The sequence below is a fragment of the Olea europaea genome, unplaced genomic scaffold (genome assembly GCF_002742605.1).
Source record: "Olea europaea var. sylvestris unplaced genomic scaffold, O_europaea_v1 scaffold1346, whole genome shotgun sequence".
Lineage (NCBI taxonomy): Eukaryota > Viridiplantae > Streptophyta > Magnoliopsida > Lamiales > Oleaceae > Olea > Olea europaea.
In genome coordinates, this window is record NW_019230952.1 from 7,710 (window position 1) to 26,544 (window position 18,835).

Here is an 18,835-nt window from a genome sequence, read left to right on the forward strand (position 1 = left end):
GAAGTTTTGATTAAACGTACCATGTAGCATGTCAGAAATGCTCCCTCTCTTGTAGTGATCATATAGAATGAGCTTATAATCCTTGGAGAAGTAGAATCCCCATGGCGTAACCACATTCTCGTGCTTAATATTGCCCAGTAAGTACATCTGCAGCTCAAACTCGATACTTGAAACACCCACTCCTCTCAATCTCTTTACAATTATTGTTTGTCCATTTTTTAGTTGTGCACTATATGTAGACCCCAAAAGTTCCCTGTCCAAGTATCTCAACAGAAGTGCTCAATAAATCTTGAGTATCAAATGCAAGATTACAACACTCAATAAACACAATTTTGTCACCAAAAACAGGTTTTTCTTTATTTTGCAACTTTATGTTATTGAAGTAAGCTGTGACTTGATTAATGTGTTGTTTTATACTAGTTCTTGCAGCTTTCATTTTGGGTTCAGTATATGGCTTATGATCCCCATATTTCCTCATATCGTCCACCATTTTCACTTCGGGAAATGAAGAATGCAAGCTATAACGGTAATTAGGAATGGAGGTGGTGCTCAGGCTACAAGAATCGCTTAGAGCAGTTTCCCTCAGCTGCTCTCTTCGCAGCACAGGTTCCACCAGTCTCTTCCATTTGTCATGGCTGCCCCTATACATTTCTATTTGAGCTTCAGCCCCGAAAACAATTTTTAGTACGTCTACATACAACTTGGAATTTTATAGATCAGGCTCTCTATCGTAATTGACAATGTTATATTCCTTGAAAAACTCCAAAAATATTGGGGGGATTGATTTAAAAGGCTTGCTCAAACTAAACATTTGACCATGAAGACCAAGAACTAAGGCTTTTAGTTGAAAGGCCTAAAGTTATTAAATATGGAAAATAGAATTTGTAAAAGACTAAAATATCATTGTATGTAAAATGATGTTATTGTCCTAATTTTCATTTCAATTTCCTTTCAACCCTAACCTCCTTCCTTCCTCTATGATCGACTCGACCATGGTAGGTGTCTCCATACTGATTTTCTTATCATCATCTTCTTCTCTACTTAATGAAATCACAAAATCTACATTCTCATTCCTTTGAACATTCATTTAATTGAAGTGAATAATAAAGTCTTGCTATATTTTTATTGAGCATTTGGAGAAGAGAGGGTCCGGTAAATTTTTAATATTTAAGCCACTTTCTTTTTCCATTGTTTTAAATCATCTGTTCATATTGTTGTATATGTGTTTGTGGTGTTCATTTGTCAATAATGATTTTGAATTCATTTTATGATTAAACCAGAGCTTTAAATGGATTACTTCTCAATCTTATTCTCATTACTTCCTATTTGTATTCCTTAGTGTTAATTGAAGTGAAATGTAATGTGGTGATAGATGATTGGCCATTCTTCTCATTGTTTTCATGTGAAACATACATTTCATTTTTTCAGTCTAGAACGACATACATATCGCTTTATGAAATCGTGAACGACATAGATATCATTTTTCTAAAATCCATGACAACGTACATATCGTCCTCAATTCTGTATGATGTTTGAAATTTGATGAAATTTATATGTTGAATTACAGGTTATGGACAGCATGGACATATATCGGTTTGTTATCCAATTGAATATGAGCAGACAGTTGAAAGTGCATAGAAATGGAAATATTCTGAAAATGGTAAAGGAGAAACAATACCTATTCTTGTTGCAAAAATAATTTCTTACATGGAACTATATGATAAAGTTAAAGAGGCATTGAATATCGATACGAGTCTATACAAAATGGAGATTTTAACTCTTGTCCTGATAATGTCTAAAGCTCTAGTTGCACCAATCATAATTGATTATGACAACAACGTGAAGTGGTTTATATCTGCCTGCGCAGAAACTTTTCTTTGTGTAAGTATTTTAAATGAAGTTGTTGAGAATCGAGAAGATTTTGGTGATGAAGGATGTTTATTAGTAATAGATGGTGGAGAACAAATTAGAAATATAAACAACGATGAGGACCATGATCAAACATACAACGATGGTAATGATGACAATGGTGATGGAATTTCTGTAGATTATAATGGTTTTGATGTAAGTGAAGATAGTCCTCGAAGAGTAGAGGACGAAGTTAATTCTCCTGTAGCAGATGACAATAATTTTGAGTTACACACGCATGAACCTTGTAGTGGGAATATAGTGAATGGTAATGATGTTGAATGTACTCAGATTGTATCTGCAAGTGTAAGTTCGCTCTGTTACGAGACATCAGTAAAAATTTCGGAACGATTAGATGTGTGAGCCAACCAATTGTTTCCATCGAAATATGACATAATATAAAAATTGCAGTTGCTAGCTGTGAAGTGCCACTTTGAGTACAAAGTTAAGAAGTCAAATAAGAGCACTTATACAATTGTTTGTATTGATGAAAATTGCAAGTGGTGCTTACGAGCAACCAAAATTGTAGAAAGTCCCATTTTCAAAGTTCGAAAGAACAATGATCATCATTCTTGCTCCACGAGTGTTTGTCACAGAGATCATAGGCATGCTTCATATATGATTATTGGAAACCATATCGCTCCTAAGTATGAAGATGTCAACCGAATTTACAGACCAAGGGACATTATTAATGGCATTCATCGAGAGTTCGGCATAACCTTAAGCTATACTAAAGCGTACATGGCTAAAAATTTTGCTTGTGGACTGGTTCATGGGAAACCCCATGAGAGTTATGCGAAATTGCTAGCATATTGTGATGTTTTGGAGATGCAAAATCTTGGTACACTGACATTCATTTATACTAATGATGATCGGTGCTTCAAGTACCTTTTTATGGTATTGGGACCAAGTATACATGGGTTCCTCAACTCAATGCGAAAGGTAATTTCTGTAGATGGTGCATTCTTGACGTCGAGAATGAACGGTACTCCACTCGTAGTAACTTCTCAATATGCAAATTTTTAAATATTTCCACTCGCATTGGAAGTAGTTGAATTCGGAAACCATATCGCTCCTAAGTATGAAGATGTCAACCGAATTTACAGACCAAGGGACATTATTAATGGCATTCATCGAGAGTTCGGCATAACCTTAAGCTATACTAAAGCGTACATGGCTAAAAATTTTGCTTGTGGACTGGTTCATGGGAAACCCCATGAGAGTTATGCGAAATTGCTAGCATATTGTGATGTTTTGGAGATGCAAAATCTTGGTACACTGACATTCATTTATACTAATGATGATCGGTGCTTCAAGTACCTTTTTATGGTATTGGGACCAAGTATACATGGGTTCCTCAACTCAATGCGAAAGGTAATTTCTGTAGATGGTGCATTCTTGACGTCGAGAATGAACGGTACTCCACTCGTAGTAACTTCTCAATATGCAAATTTTTAAATATTTCCACTCGCATTGGAAGTAGTTGAATTCGGAGAATGATGAATCCTGGACTTGGTTCTTTTAGAAGTTGCGATTAATAACAGGTAATACGGATGACCTTGTGATTATATTTGATCGTGCAACATGTATAAAAAATGAAGTTAGAAATGTGTTTCGATTTGCTCATCATGGTAATTGTACATATCACTTGCAAAAGAATTTGAAGATAAATTTTCCACGGTGTGGCGTTGCAACTTTGTTAGGGTAGCGTCGGAGGCTTATACTGTAACCGAATTTGAGTCCTATATGACAGCTCTACGCAGTAAAAAGGAGGGCATCAAAGAGTACCTATTAGAAGAAGATTTTCAATATTGGGCTAGAGCGCATTTTACCGAGATACGTTACAATATCATGACTACGAATACTTACGGAATCTATAAATGATTTGTTGAAGAGTGCTTGAGAACTTCCTATAGTTGGTTTAATAGAAGCAAGTTAAACAAACACATATAGGTGCACAGATCCTGAATTAAAAATTTTATTTTAATATCCAATGATTTAAGCAGGGCCTGTAATTTCTTTCCCGCAATCTGCCCTTTGATTGAATTGCGAAGATGATGGGAACCCATATTTTCATTTTTTTGTTGCATGGAGTGTTCTTTTAACTAACCTGAACCTGCCTATCTTTCAAAAAATAATCAAATTTCTTGTGTAATCTTGTGCGTGATTCGGTAGGTTCGAATCTTCAAATGGTATAGTACTTCTGGAGTTTCTTGATATCAAGGTCATTTTACTTTATAACTAACTTGCGATGACTTTTGTGTGTGTAGCTCTCATATTCTGCAATAATAGTAGAAATGATGCTGTTTTAGAAGTCATATCATTCTCGGCTAAAGGGATGTATGAAGAAGTGAAAGTATGTAACTAATGAATGAATCATTTCATACTTCGATAATCCCCATTCTCTCAGCTCTCATTTGAGGCCATCAAGCTTCTCTTTTCTCATTGCCATAATCCATCTTTGTGATGAAAGTGGATTGATTCAAATGGGAAAAAAATTGTAACATATTAAGAAATGAAATAAAGTAACAAACATTAAAAATGGAGAGAGAAAAAAAGTCACAGAGGAGATCTCAGCTTTATGTGCTCAAGAGTTCAAAATATTCTCAAGTCTTTCCACTTATTTTTTATAATTTGCAGGCATCAATTTAGGTCCATTTTAATCTTCTGCTCTCACACTGTTTGCAGCAAATATTGGCTGGTAAAATGGAGATTTAATTGATGATCCAACAGACGAAGTCCTATTTACCAAAGCTGCTTGATCTGGATAACGGACTCTGCTAGTCCCTCTCATAACTCTGTCTCAGCGTGAGAGCCAAAGAAATCACTAGGAAAAAATTAAAGAACCTTGAAATTCGCCTGCCTTTTGGCTCTCTGACATTATGGTAAGAGGGAAAATCAAGGAGTCCTGGTGGCTTCTTACAAAATATGCAGATGTACAAGCCCTTTTCGGTTACCCAAATACAAAAATAGTACCAAAATTATCAAAGGTTAAAGCTTTTAAAAATTCATGTCACAACATAGTACAACTTTCAATAAATGCAACGTTGTCATAAACATCTTCCGTCTCATCTGATACCTCTTTCTCAACAGATTTTTCTTCCTTGACTTGAGGTAACCTGTGGCTTGGATAATATGTTGTTATTGTTTCTGGAATACAAGGTCCTCCTTCGAACAATCTAAAAATAATACAGAATTACCACTATTGTAATTTAAACTGCGTAATTAGATGATCAACAGGATCGGTATCTTAATTTCTACCTCACTGACTTCACGATGTTTCCTTAAAATGATTTTGCTGCTTTCAAAGAATCTAAAGGTGTGCAGCAATCGTTTCTCAAAATAGAACGAATTTGGTTTTCTATAGAAGAAGCACAACAATTTGCAGGAGTTCTAACGAACTCAATGAAGTGCTCTCACTTCCAGAACAATATCAAAACGAGAGAGAATGAGATTCAAAATAGAGAAAATTTACAATGAATAATGATGTAACTATTCTAGGAGCAGAGTAGACTATTTATAGATTCGCTCCTGGCCATTCGAACATCTTCAAGCCTTTTTAGAATAGTCATCATTATTTAGACAGCCCTCTAAATATGAATAGACAGCACTGTTCAGAATGAAACATTGCGTCCGTTATGTTAGTTAATAGACGTTTGTTAAGTCGACAGTCAACCCAGACCAAAAAATAATCAAGGAAAAGCCAACGGTAATTAAAAAAATTACCATTAAAAATTAATTCTATTAAGGTACCCAAGAATTTGATTATTTACAATTTGGTCCAAAATTTAATTAAATTTTGTCCAAAAAGATATAGTATAAGGATCCACCCACACTTGAACACAGGCACGTGCTCGTATCGGACGGACAACGGTGGCGATGCACATGTGGATTTAAGACCGAACACAATAGGATATAGATTTCCTACTTCAAAAGACTATAGGTACGCTGAGGGCCAAAACCATTGCCAAACTTCTACTATATAAACCACACTAAAGTTTCTTAACTTTCCTATGTGGAATAAGTGCTTAGGAATTTCCAACGAATCAAATTCTTCACTAGTTTATAGTTTCAGGTTGGTTATTTTGACATCAAATATTTCATTCAATTCTAAATGATTTCAAATAAATAAATATATCACATTAATCTCCTCACAGAGTAGAACGTGAATATGCTTGGTTCCACTAAAAGCAAAGTATAAGTCCCACTAAAATCGGACTCAAATTTGACCCAATTCACTAATTAAAACCATTTAGAACAGTTGTTTTATTCTAGTTCTTGCATCTTTCATTTTGGGTTCAGTTTATGGATGATGACCTCCATTGCTCCTCGTATACTCCACCAACTTAAGTCCATCCACATCAGAACTAGAATCCGAGTAGGTTGTGCTCGGGCTCCAAGAATGGTCTAGAGCAATTTTCCCGAGCTGCTCTCTCTGTAGCATGGCTTCCACTAGTCTCTCCCAGTTGTCACGGCTCCTCCTCCAATGCATCTCTGTTTGAAGTTTGAAATCATTCTTAGAACATCTCAATACACCTAGGAAAATAAGAGTTCCAATTCCAAGCACAAAGATTATGATTTTTCTTGTAGTTTCAGGATGGAGTTGAATAAGACATAAATGTCACCTACTAGATATAATTTCAAGGAAATTATGATAAGTGGAACATTGACTTCAAGGAAAATTAGGTGTTGAAGGGGAGAATTGAAGTTACAACACCTACTTCAAGGAAAGTTCTAGATTTGTGTGGTTCATTCATCTCATTTCTTGAAGCTTCTTCTCCAAGGAGACTGAAGAATAATCTGGATAAATTTTGGGGATGTAGCTATCACCGCCATTTTTAGAAAAATCTGGAACTTGAAGCACCGCCATACTAGAACCATCCATCACCGACTTCTTACATCTATATATACAGCCTGTTGTATTGTATTGTGTATGAAAAAAATAGAATGAAAGAATGTGTGTAAATGAGTGCGTGAAAGAGTGAAGAGAGTGGTGGTGAGCAAAGAGAGAAATAAACAGGGAGATATAGATACATCAGTGTGTATGTGTTTTGTCGGAGAGAGAAAGTGATAGGCTGTGGTGAGCTAAAGAGTGAGTAAGAAAAGTTAGTGGAGTGATAAATAAATGGTGAGGTGCTCGCTTGATTAGAATTTAGTGTGGTGTGGTAAGGTGTGTTTTGTTACAAAATTAATTGTACAAGTTTCTTGTGTAATAGAGCGAAATTCTTTTGGTGTTGAACTTAACACTTTAGATTCAGGTTCGAAACATGTATGCATGATTTTTTCGATTAAACAAGAGGGTTATATTGATAGATCGAGCAAAGAATCTGCGTGATGAAAAATTATAAGCTTTTGCAAGTATTATATAGCATTGAAACTACACTTCCTTCACCGAATAAACCGTACTTCCCAGACATATATTCCTCAGAAATGAGGTAACCACTCAATGCGGCCATGATTTCATATTTGAAATTTGTGAAAAGCTGCTTTATATATATATATATATATATATATATATAAGAATCATCAATCTATTTGTAGATTGTTAATACACGACTTCCCAAGAGTTACAACACTTCACATTGGTCTTAACAATTTAATTTTAAATACATGAAAAAAAGGAAATGAAAGAAGGCCCCAAAAACTATATAATCATGAAATTACATCATGGTGCCTGTTCAGAGAACTCGGTGACCTCTATAAAGCAAACCGTGGTTGCCACTTGACCATCAGGAAGCCCTGTTGGTCACGGTGAGGTCGAGAGAATTCTGACCTTTGATTGGTTAGAACTTCATCTTGCCAACATGCTGTAAATTGAAGTAATTATGACAAATAATAATAAAAAACAATACACAACAATTACGAACAGATATCTAGTATCCACTTGTATCTTCAATTGCTTTTCACAATTAAAAGGGGAGTTAAATTTAAATAACCATGAATCACAAGATTAACTGCAGAAATGAATTACAATAAGAAAGTTATATTAACAGAACTAGTTTTTCGGAGACAAAAATTCTATTTGGAAAAGAAGATAATCCCCTACTCTGCCACCACCATAGTCCATGGATGGTATCATTCCATGCAATGAACCTTCTTATCTTTTTGAAACAGATGGTTAGCTCCATATGTCAATCCACTTCAGGCCTTTTGGGTCTTTGCCCGTGGAAAGGAACAAGAAAAATCATCATTATTTTCAAACTGCCTTTGTGCCTCCACTATATTGACTTGATACCTCAGCAGCTTCATATCAAACACGTGGCTTTCCAATTCATATGATTAATATATCGTATCCATTTGACTAACTGGATGACCTCACCATCATTTGAGGTATAAAGAGCTGGCTTTCCAGAGAGCATTTTGAGTAGCAAAACTCCAAAGCTGTAGACATCAGAAGCTTGTGACAATTTCTTGGTGTTTGTGACTTCTGGGGCCATAACCAGGAGTGTGATTGTACCCATCAATGTTACCAATCGGACCTCAGAAACATAGCCATACGTGTGGGAAAATGTTTAAAGATTTTATATTTCCATGGATTAGTTTCCCACCACATTGTGTGTGGATATGAGAAATACCTCTAGCAGTACCAATTGTGATTCTTAGTCGGGCATCCAAGTCTAAAGGAGTCTGATTTGCTTCTATTGTTCCTGTAGAAAAGACAAATTTATGTAATATATACAGAGAGACTACATCCAACCAGTGATTCATCTTCATCACAATTAGTTCATTCCTAAAAGAGCCTAAACCTGATTTAGACTAAAATGATTCACTTGGGATGATTGCAATGTAAATTATAGATGAGGACAAACTTCCCTAGCAAAGTGAATGCAGAAGCTACAATTGCTTTGATTCCCTATGTAGCATGCATTTTAGTTTGTGAAGCATCATTTCACATGCAGAGTTCATGCTATAAACTATCAATGATAGATGGAAGCAAAGGAGAGAGATCTATATCGAATCGACAATTCACTGGTTAATTTAAATATTTCATACATAGCCAAGTGCCCAAAACTGAGTTGGAATATATTTACCTACCTGAGATAAATGACATAAAAACTATAGAAGCTTATGGGATTCTTTTACAAAAATCATGTAAGTCATCAATTTCAAAATTTAAAATTCATAGGTCATACAAAGGGAGGGGGTGCAAAAACTCCAATGTGAACCAATAAAGAACTTTCTACTGATTGTGGACAATAATATTTCACGGGAAGAAACAATTGCAGAACTACAATTTAAGCACCATGTAGCATGGCAGATACACTCCCCTAATTGCAGTAATAAAACAGAATGCTACTGTCATTCCTCATATAGTAGCGTGCCCTTAATGCAACAACATTTTGGTGCCAAATTCCTCCAATGACCTCCATTTGAATCTGACATTCTTCACTTTTAACTTTCAAGTGCTTCATTTTCTTTACCACATTCTGGTTCCATTATCCAGTGTTGCCACATATGAAGTTCCAAATATTCCCCTACCAAGCACCTGAGAAGAAGCCTTCAATCCATCATTTCAAATACAAGATTACCATACTTAACAAATACTAGCTTCTGCTTTGCCTATGCATTCACTACTTAATAAGAATTGAAGGTGGGGAAAATGATTTAGTGACCAATAAAGTTGTACCATCATCTAATCTATTCCACTCATCAAATAAAACAAAGCTAAATTACAGCTATATATCACAGCTAGCAATATGAAACAAAGCTAAATTACAGCTACTCTATATCACTTCACAGTTGTCTGGTGCAGCAGAATTCTAATAGAGGAATGTCAACTTCAGCTATTTTGCTTCTTCAAGATGTGTTGAACCATAAATGATTAAGTCAACCTTTGAAACTTATGCCTTAGTTTTCTTGTGCAGCTCACATTTGTTCGGGGTTTTCTATATTCTGTTCGTTACTTCCCCTCAAGATTTGGATGTGATGCTATGAATCCCCGTCTTGCTTAGAAGAAAGTGAAACTATCATGAGCCAATTGCCTTGGTGAGGATATTCACCACTTTTAGATGAAATGTGGGATGGTTTCAATAAGCCTTCCTGCAACTTCTCTCTTACAACATGACAATCGATTTCAATATGTTTTGTGCGTTCATGATAAACTGGATTTGAGGCAATATAAATTGCCACCTAATTATTACAAAAGAGTTGAATTGGTTTAACTAAATTAACTCCGAGATCACATAGCAAACTTCGAAACCAAACAAGTTCGCATGTTGTAGATGCCATCGACCGGTATTCTGCCTCGGCTGATGAGTGAGAGACTGTCCATTATTTCTTGGATTTCCATGAAACTAAAGCATTCCTAAGGCAAACACAAAACCCAGTAACGGACCTCCTTGTTGTTGAACAAGCCCCCCAATCCGCATAAAAAATGCTGATAATTGGAGTGAACTTGCAGATGGATAGAATAGACCCTGTGATGGTGAACCCTTCAAATATCTTGCTATTTGCAAAGCTGCCTTCCAATGGGTGTCCTTTGGTTTACTTAAGAATTGGCTAAGCAATTAGACTGAATATGAAATGTCTGGACGGGTGATGGTTAAATAAAGCAACGTCCCAATAAGTCTTCTACATTTCGTAGGATCGGCAAGATCAATCACGTCCTCTGCAAATAATTTTAAATTTTGCTCCATTGGAAAACCAACAGGTTTTGCAGCAAGAAGTCCACAATCATGTAGGATCTCTAAGGCATATTTCCTTTGACAAATGGATATACTTTAAGATGATCGTGCCACTTCGATGTCTAAAAAATATTTCAATGGTCTAAGGTCCTTGAACTTGAAATTTTGTGCTAAATAGTCCCTCAGTTGCTGTATTTTGGAAGCATTATCACCTACAATAACCATATCATCTACATACACCAACATAACAATAAATGAAGTACAAGTTTTCTTAACAAACAAAGAGTAGTCAGCCTTAGATTGGATGAACCCAATCTTTGTGATGGCCGAGGTGAGTGTTTGGTTCCATTGACGAGATGCTTGCTTCAATCCGTAGAGTGACTTCCTTAATTTGCAACCCCGTGGTGTCCCTTGAGTGCCATATCCCGGAGATAGAGACATGTATATTCTTCATCCAGTTCTCCATACAAGAAGGCATTATTGACATCTAGGTGAGATAAAAACCAGTTCTTGGAGGCTGTAAGGGTTAAGATACAAAGTACAGTAGACATTTTGGCCACGGGTGAAAGAGTCTCAAAATAGTCTTCACATTCCCTTTGAGTGTAGCCTTTTGCAATCAATCACGCCTTGTGTCGTTCAATGCTTCCATCAACCTTATATTTGGCCTTGAACACCCATTTACATCCAATAGTTTTCTTTCCACCTGGTAGTCATGTAAGTACCCAAGTCTGATTTTCTTCTAATGCTCTTATTTCATCAGTCATAGTAATCCTCCAATGAGGGTATTTCATGGCTTGGGCAGGAGGTAGGCTCGGGTTCAAGGCTAACTACTAAGGTAAATTTTAAATGTGATGGTGATAAATGTGTGTAATCAAGAACTAAAGAGAGTGCATGAGGATTACCTTCATCAGATGACTTGTCAAGAAGAGGTTCGCTTGGTGTTGCTAAACAGGTCACCAGCTTGTAGTGGAACTCTTGAAGGTAATGAGGTGGTTTTCTGTCTTGGGATCTCTTAAGTTCAGGTAAAGATCTATTGCTTGGATAGGGGAAAGGTCTGGTGAATTGGGACTTTCTATAGTAGGAAAAGGAGGAATATATGCAGTCTCCACTTGGTCTAGCGTGTTGCTGAATGTATCGGATGAAGGTTGTGTATTCTTTTCAATATTGGTGTTTGCTGGTTGTTGTGACAATTCCATAGGATCAGAAATGGGATTAGGGAGAACAGGAGTATCATCTAGTGTGGACATGGTCGGAGTAGGTAAAAGAGAGGGCATGTTAGTGTGGTGTTTGAAAGGAAAAATTTCTTCATAGAATACCACATCGCGACTAACTAAAATTTCATGAGTTTTCATCTCAAAGAGCTTGTACCCCTTAATCCCATTTGAATATCCTATAAAAATGCATTTTCTAGCCCTTGAATCAAATTTGGTTTGATGAGGGTCAAGGTTTGATGCATAGCATAGACATCCCAAGATTCTTAAGTGAGAATAGGTTGGAGAAAAGAATTTGGTAAGGAGTCTGGTTCTGCAAATTAGGTGACGTAGTACGGTTGATCAAGTATGTAGCTGTTAGGATACATTCCCCCCACAACTTCAATGGTAGGTTGCCTTGGAACCTTAAAGCTCTTGCCACGTTTAACAAATGTAAATGCTTTCTTTCTACAATAGAGTTTTGTTGAGAAGAATATGTACAACTTTGTTGATGAATGACTCATTTTGAAGAAAAAAATTCTGTCATTTCAAACTCTTTTCCTTGGTCTATTCGAATGGCTTTAATCCTGCGGCTGAATTGATTTTCAATGAGGTTAAAGAAGGTTATTATTAACTGCCGTGTCTAGTTTTTGCTCTTCATGAGATAAATCCATGTATTTCTACCATGATCGTTAACAATTGTTAAAAAATAACGAGCTCCATTGAGAGAGGCAACAGAAAATGGTCCCCAAATAACCGTATGTCATAAATCAAAACATGACTCAACAAACTTGTGACCTAATGGAAAGGGTAAACGAGTTTGTTTAGCCATATGACAAGTATCAAAATGGTATTTTGTAGAGAAAATGGGGATATAGTGGGATTCATGCTATGCAACAAAACAAGACATTGGTCTAATGGATGTCCAAGCCTCAGGTGCCACAATTTTGGGGTCAAAATAGTAAGAGAATGTGCAACTGGTAGGTGCTGGTGCGACTTGACTTCATGGTCATTTTCTTGTAGGTAGTACAATCCTTGCAACTCTTTAGCAACTCCAATCGTCCTCCAATGGACTAGCTCCTAAATGAAGCAGTAACCAGATAAGAATACAAGACAACAATGGAGATCTTTGGTCAGTTTGCTAGTCAATATTAGATTGAACCTAAAACTAGGCACATACAAAACATTGTCAAGAGTAAGAGTGGATGAAATATGGATAGTTCCTATATATTTGACAACAAACACAGTACAATTTGGTAATCTAACAGACATGTTTGAGAGGGATTTCTTGTGTGTAAACATGTTAAGCGAACTAACTATATGATCAATTGCATCAGAATCTAAAATCCAAGGGTTTAAGTGAGCTTCAGTTGACATATAGCTAAGTGAGTGGCTAATTGAAATGGGGAAAGTGTTGGGAATTTTACCTGTCATAGTTGAATGTTGGTTACCTATGTGTTCTAAAGCGAAGCTAGCCTGGAGAAATTTTTGGCTTTGGAAAAGAGCTATCAGTTGTTGAATCTGGTCATGAGAAATATTCAGACTTGAGCTATTTGTGCCTTCATTTGTAGCAGCAAGATTTGCTGTTTTGTAGTCTTTTCCAGGTGCTGTTGTGGCCTTTTAGAACTTGTGATTGGGTGGATACCCATTAATCTGCCAACAATTGTCTATGGAATAATTAGTGCGGCCACATTTCTTACATGGACCTTTTTCTTTTAGTCATATCCCTTTGTACTTATTCATCAGTCCTTACTTGGAAGAATTTTTTTGATATTGAACTTTACCAGAGAACATGGCAGCAGACTCGACTATGGTATTTCTATTTTTGGCCAGCTCTTGGTTAGCTTCTTCTTGTAAGATGAAGTCGAAAACTCTATCAAGTGATGGCAATAGATCCCTGAGAAGAATATGGTTCCTCAGCCCATTTTAAGCTTCGTCCAAACCCATCAAAAATTACATAATCTGTCTTCTTTCTTGCCTCTTCATGATCATGGAGATGGCTCCACAATCAGTTTCCAAGCATTTGAATGGTTCCTCATATCTCGATATTTTCTCTCACATGAGTTTCAACTTCGAAAAAATAGATACTCACTGGTATCTTCTCTTGCTTGGTCACTGCCAATTGCTGTTCAAGCACAAAAATTCTGCTATTGCTTGACTTAGCAAATCGTTTCTTGAGTTCCTTCCAGACTTGTGATGCTGAATCGGAGTACATGACATATCCGGCTATCTCCAGTGAAAGACTATTCATAAGCCAAGACAAGATCATGTGGTTGCATCTTTGCCATTGTGGATATTTCTCATCAGTTTCTTCAGGCTTCTTGATTGTGCTATCAATGAAGCCCAACTTGTTTTTGGCAGATAAAGCCACATACATGGCTCTACTCCAAGCATGATAATTTTGGGGTGTAAGAGGCTGTGAGAATAGGAATAATCCGGGGCTCTCACCATGGTGGAGAAAGTATGGGTTGGATGATTCATCAGTAAGTTGTGTGTTATTTTTGAGTCCTGGATTTGCTTCAGCCATGATGGATTAGAAGAATTTAAAACAGAATCTGCAGGTGTAGGAAGATGGGAAAAAATGTGGGAATTTAAGTTTGATTCAACAGAGGTTGAACCTCTTGCTCTGATACCATAATAAGAATTGAAGGTGGGGAAAATGATTCAGTGACCAATAAGGTTGCACCATCATCCTTTCTATTCCACTCATCAATTGAAATACAAGCAGATGATTCTCAAATATTAAAGAAGCCGTGGAAATCAAGATCCCAACCTACAGCTAACAATACAAAACAAAGCTAAATTACAGCTATATATCACAGCTAGCAATACAAAACAAAGCTAAATTACAACTACTATATATCACTTCATAATTGTCTGGTGCAGCAGAATTCTAACAGAGGAATGTCAGCTTCAACTATTTTGCTTTTTCAGGATGTGTTGAACTATAAATGGTTAAGTCAACCTTTGAAACTTGTGCCTTAGTTTTCTTGTGCTGCTCACATTTGTTCTGGGTTTTCTGTATTCTGCTCGTTAATACTTCAGACATCATATGTGGCCTTTTTGTTCTTTTGCAACACAACTCTATCAACAGTTTTATCATCTGTTTCTCTATATGATTGGTCCCCAATAGCTCCGCATCAAAAACTTTTGTAATCCACTTCTTAGGATTAACAGATCTAATCCAGTTAACTAGGTTGACAACCTCATGAGCATCAACGACGTAAGGGAGATTTATGAGTAAGAAGTGTTATGCCTCTTCCAAGTGAGGTTCCAAAAGTGGTAACATGACAACCACATAATGAATGAACCAGAGCCACATTCCATGTAACCTTGCCTATGTGACAATTCCGCTGAACACCCATGAAGAGGCCAAACCCCTATGAAGTGAGTTGAACCCTCATGGATGAGGCGATGCAAGGCACTGTAGGGATCTTCCATACAAGATATCCTATGATTGATTGATGTGAGCATGTGCTGTAGTGGCCACTCTACCAAGTCAAATTGTCAAGTCTAGTCCTTACATGTTAGGCCTAGGCCATAAGGATGCAAACGTTCATGAACATTAATGCATCTAATCCTAAGAGTGACAGAATGATGTCTATGACAATGCGTCTCGGTCGTTAAGATGATACCACGTATCTTTTCATCTAATGGTTATTATTTCTCCTCTACTACTATAAAAGGTTATACTTAGTGTCATTTGAACGTAATGCAATTTTACACACTCGGTAACATTGCTCTCTATATTTTCATTCTCTATACATACTCCCCGATCCGACCTTTTTTGTGATTCATGTCTTTAGCGCGTCCCACATCTAAATACATATTCACAAAAAGATTGACTTGATAATCAGAGTGCTCGAGACCGCCTTTCCAACCATCGGAGACGCTCACATGTTCTAACGGTTTAGCTAAGTGTGCAAGAAGAAGGCTACATGGACGTGAGTGGAACGGGATCTGTTGGCCATGTCATTCGTTAGAGAATCAAGGTCAACAAGAAGTTCAAGCAGCAATATTTGAAAGCTGCAGATATCGGATTCTTGGGATAAATTCTAGGTGTTCTTGACCTCTCGGATATTAAAGATATGAAAAGATCATGATCTCTTTGTTAAAATTCATTTTATTTTATAATAATTATTGCACAAATCTTTCTTTTTATAATCATTTGTGAAACTATAAAATGGGTCTTCTTCTTTGTGATAGTTAAGACATTTTACATACAATTTATGACTTTCAACACAGCATTCTGTTCTCTAGCGCCCAAGCTCCACCCTATTTATTTTTATTTTTTTTTAGCTGTCTTTAGTGTAGATTTCGTCTTCACCGGCCTTTATGTTTCTGATAGCTTCTTGCCACCATTTAAGGACCAAATGGTGTAATTTTCCAAGGGATCCTTGTAACATTATGGAACCTTCTAAAAATGAGCTGGATTAACTAATTCCATGTTGTGCAAGGAAAACTAATATTGTTAAACATGCCTAAAAGAACTTTTCGTACTTATCGACCTTGACGCTCGTATAGTCTCAACGCTTATTTATGAAACTTTTACTCATATCGGACTTTATTCTGAAAATGAAATTGGTCATGTATGCAAGTGAGCATGTTGAAGTCTTCTAACAGTTTAACTTTATATGATGCCGTTCAACGGGTCATCTGACAAAAGGTATACCAAACCTGAACAGAAACTAGAACTGAGATCTGAAGAGTGATGAATTTGGGAAGGAATAACTCCAAAATATATACTAAACCGATTTCAGATTTTACAAACTAGTGAATTCCATTAATGCTGTCCAATTATGGCTCTAACATAAGCTCCAGAATCTCCACCACATCAGACATCTTTGGTCTGTTTTCTGGTTTCTTTGCTAGACAAGGTATTGCAATTTCCAACATGTTCCACATTGCTTGTTTTACAATGGGATTTCTTAGAAGTTGTAAGTTGTAGACCTGAAAACTCAATCCGACTTGAGCATGAAGATGCGCCCAAATCGCCAAAGCTTTTATGTGCACGACTAATGTGCTTTGGGGACCTTCCAGTAAGAAGTTCAACCAGCAGGATGCCAAAGCTGTACACATCAGATGCCTGGGACACCTTATTGCCGAAAATTTCTGGGGCACGGTACCCAGAATTTCGATTAAGTAGTTTGGCACTTGGATTTATCAGGCTTGCCAAGTCATAATCAGCCACACAGCCATATTGTTGCGAGTTGAGGAAAATGTTCGATGCTTTTATATTTCCATGGACAAGCTTTCCAAAACATTGTGTGTGAATCTAAGCAAGACCCCTTGCTGCACCAATTGCAATTCTAATCAGTGTTTCCCAGTCTAAATGAACCCGATTACCCCCTCTTTTCCCTGGAAATATAAGAAATTACATCAACATAAACACATTTACATCCATGTACCAAGATTAGTGTCCTAGAACCAAAGAGTATCAAGTACACTCTAATTAAATTTGGTTTATAGTCTTCCATTTTATTCTGGTTTCGCACAGTCCTATGCAGTCAAAGAACACACATTTATCCCATTCAAACTTTTGAATGATGACCTCTACCCCGCCCCCCGGTTAACATGATGACAATGATCCTTTAATCACACTCCAAGATCACTAGAATCATCCCTCTTAATGCAAGAGTAAATCTTAAAGATTATTGATCTCAATTCAGTCACTCCGATTATTTCCACATTCACTCTATGTAACCACAAATAGTCTTTCCTACTTCCTATATGAGTATTCAATCTCATCTCCGCAAGGTATGAGAAACTAAGCTCTATAAATTATCTAGCTTTTCCTATCCCCTTCGCAAGTAAGGAGTCGAAAAAGCATTACTTTAAATAAGTTTCCTGAATTCTGAGTAAAGATATTGAATTAAATGTGAGAAAAATATATAGGGTTTAACATACCGTGTAACATTACAGATACACTCCCTTGACTGAAGTAATCGTACAGCCCCCACACACCATCCTCAGCAAAGAAGTAGCCCCGTAGTGAAGCTACATTTTCATTATCGATACTTCTGACAATTGCCATCTTTTCATCGAACACCTCGTTTGCAACTCTCCCAATCTTCAACTTCTTTAACACAATCATAGTTCCGTCGCTCAGCGTGGCTGCGAACGTAGAACTGAATGAAAGCCCGTCGTCCCCAATGAATTCCCAAGACGCCTCCAACAAATCTTCAAGATCAAATGCAGGAACGGAATTCTCAATATATACAAGATCAGAGTTTCCTTTGTCAACTCTGATAGAACCTATGGATTTGATTACACTGGGTAAGTATGAAGAAAATTCGAGACGTGATGAAGGACTCTAACGGGAGCTGGTACTGTAATCCGATGCTATGGAGCTTAAACTCGAAGTCCTGGAGGGGGCATGAAAGAGTTCCCAGAGCTCCTCTCGGCGGATGACGGCGGCTGTCAACCTCTCCCAGTTGTCGTAGACCGTCGACATGTAGACTCGAATTGATCCTACCAAACGCAATTCTTGGAAAAGTACCTTAAATTGTGAACTTTTACAAATACTGATTAAAAACCCAGTGTTTATATATAAACACGTTGACATTGTGCGTGGAATGAATACCAAAGTTTTTTGTCACATATATTGTCACGGCTTTAACTCCAAAATTTTAGCTCCTCCTTAACCGCAACTCTCTGGAACTTTTACCAATGGAAGCCAGTTGAATAATAGCCAAAACAACAAAGAAAAACAGAAATTGGGGTGGGAGAAAATGATGATAAAATGAGAAGAGATGAGAGGTGAATTGAATTGGAGAATCAATTCATTCCTAACAAAAATTACCCAACAATATTCGTCCCTTTTCGACAAGAATATATGGAGATGTAGAAACCAGCAGAAAGTGTGTCAGGAAGCGTGTTTTGGCCAAACAAAATTGCAAAAACGATTTACAAAATATTATATTGTAACTACAAGAAAACGACAACGTTTTTCTTAACTGATACGATACCGTTTCCTTAGTTCAATCGTTAGGTAATCCAGTTCCATTTCCTTCTTCCTTCTTTGCTCCTTTTGCCCTTCTTTCCCCAGGTGCTTCCTCCATAACATATATATATCTGTTTCGTTCCAAACGCGTTCGGAGAAGATACACGGGA

General features: G+C 36.9%; 1 protein-coding gene across 3 annotated transcripts; it reads right to left on the minus strand.

Moving 5' to 3' along the window:
- Positions 1-7,871: 7,871 nt before the first annotated feature.
- On the minus strand, positions 7,872-18,499 carry LOC111375178 (probable inactive receptor kinase At4g23740). Of its 3 annotated transcripts, none has more exons than XM_022997978.1 (2): positions 17,630-18,499; positions 7,872-8,555 (listed from the first exon to the last, which is right to left on the minus strand). In XM_022997978.1, the coding sequence occupies exons 1-2, from the start codon at positions 17,814-17,816 to the stop codon at positions 8,389-8,391; spliced, it is 354 nt and encodes a 117-aa protein (XP_022853746.1). In that variant the 5' UTR covers positions 17,817-18,499; the 3' UTR covers positions 7,872-8,388. The 3 variants fall into 3 exon arrangements, 2 of the variants coding, with proteins under 2 accessions (XP_022853746.1, XP_022853747.1); XR_002699271.1 differs by lacking the exon at positions 7,872-8,555 and adding an exon at positions 8,810-9,394; XM_022997979.1 differs by lacking the exon at positions 7,872-8,555 and adding an exon at positions 16,329-17,080.
- Positions 18,500-18,835: the final 336 nt, after the last annotated feature.

Bases quoted from the DNA above. Each gene is read 5' to 3' on its own strand.
- LOC111375178 (XM_022997978.1), bottom strand. From the start codon at position 17,816: ATGATTGTGTTAAAGAAGTTGAAGATTGGGAGAGTTGCAAACGAGGTG. The intron at 8,556-17,629 runs GTATGTTAAACC...TCTTTTCTACAG, and splicing joins TGTATCTGTAATGTTACACG to GAACAATAGAAGCAAATCAG.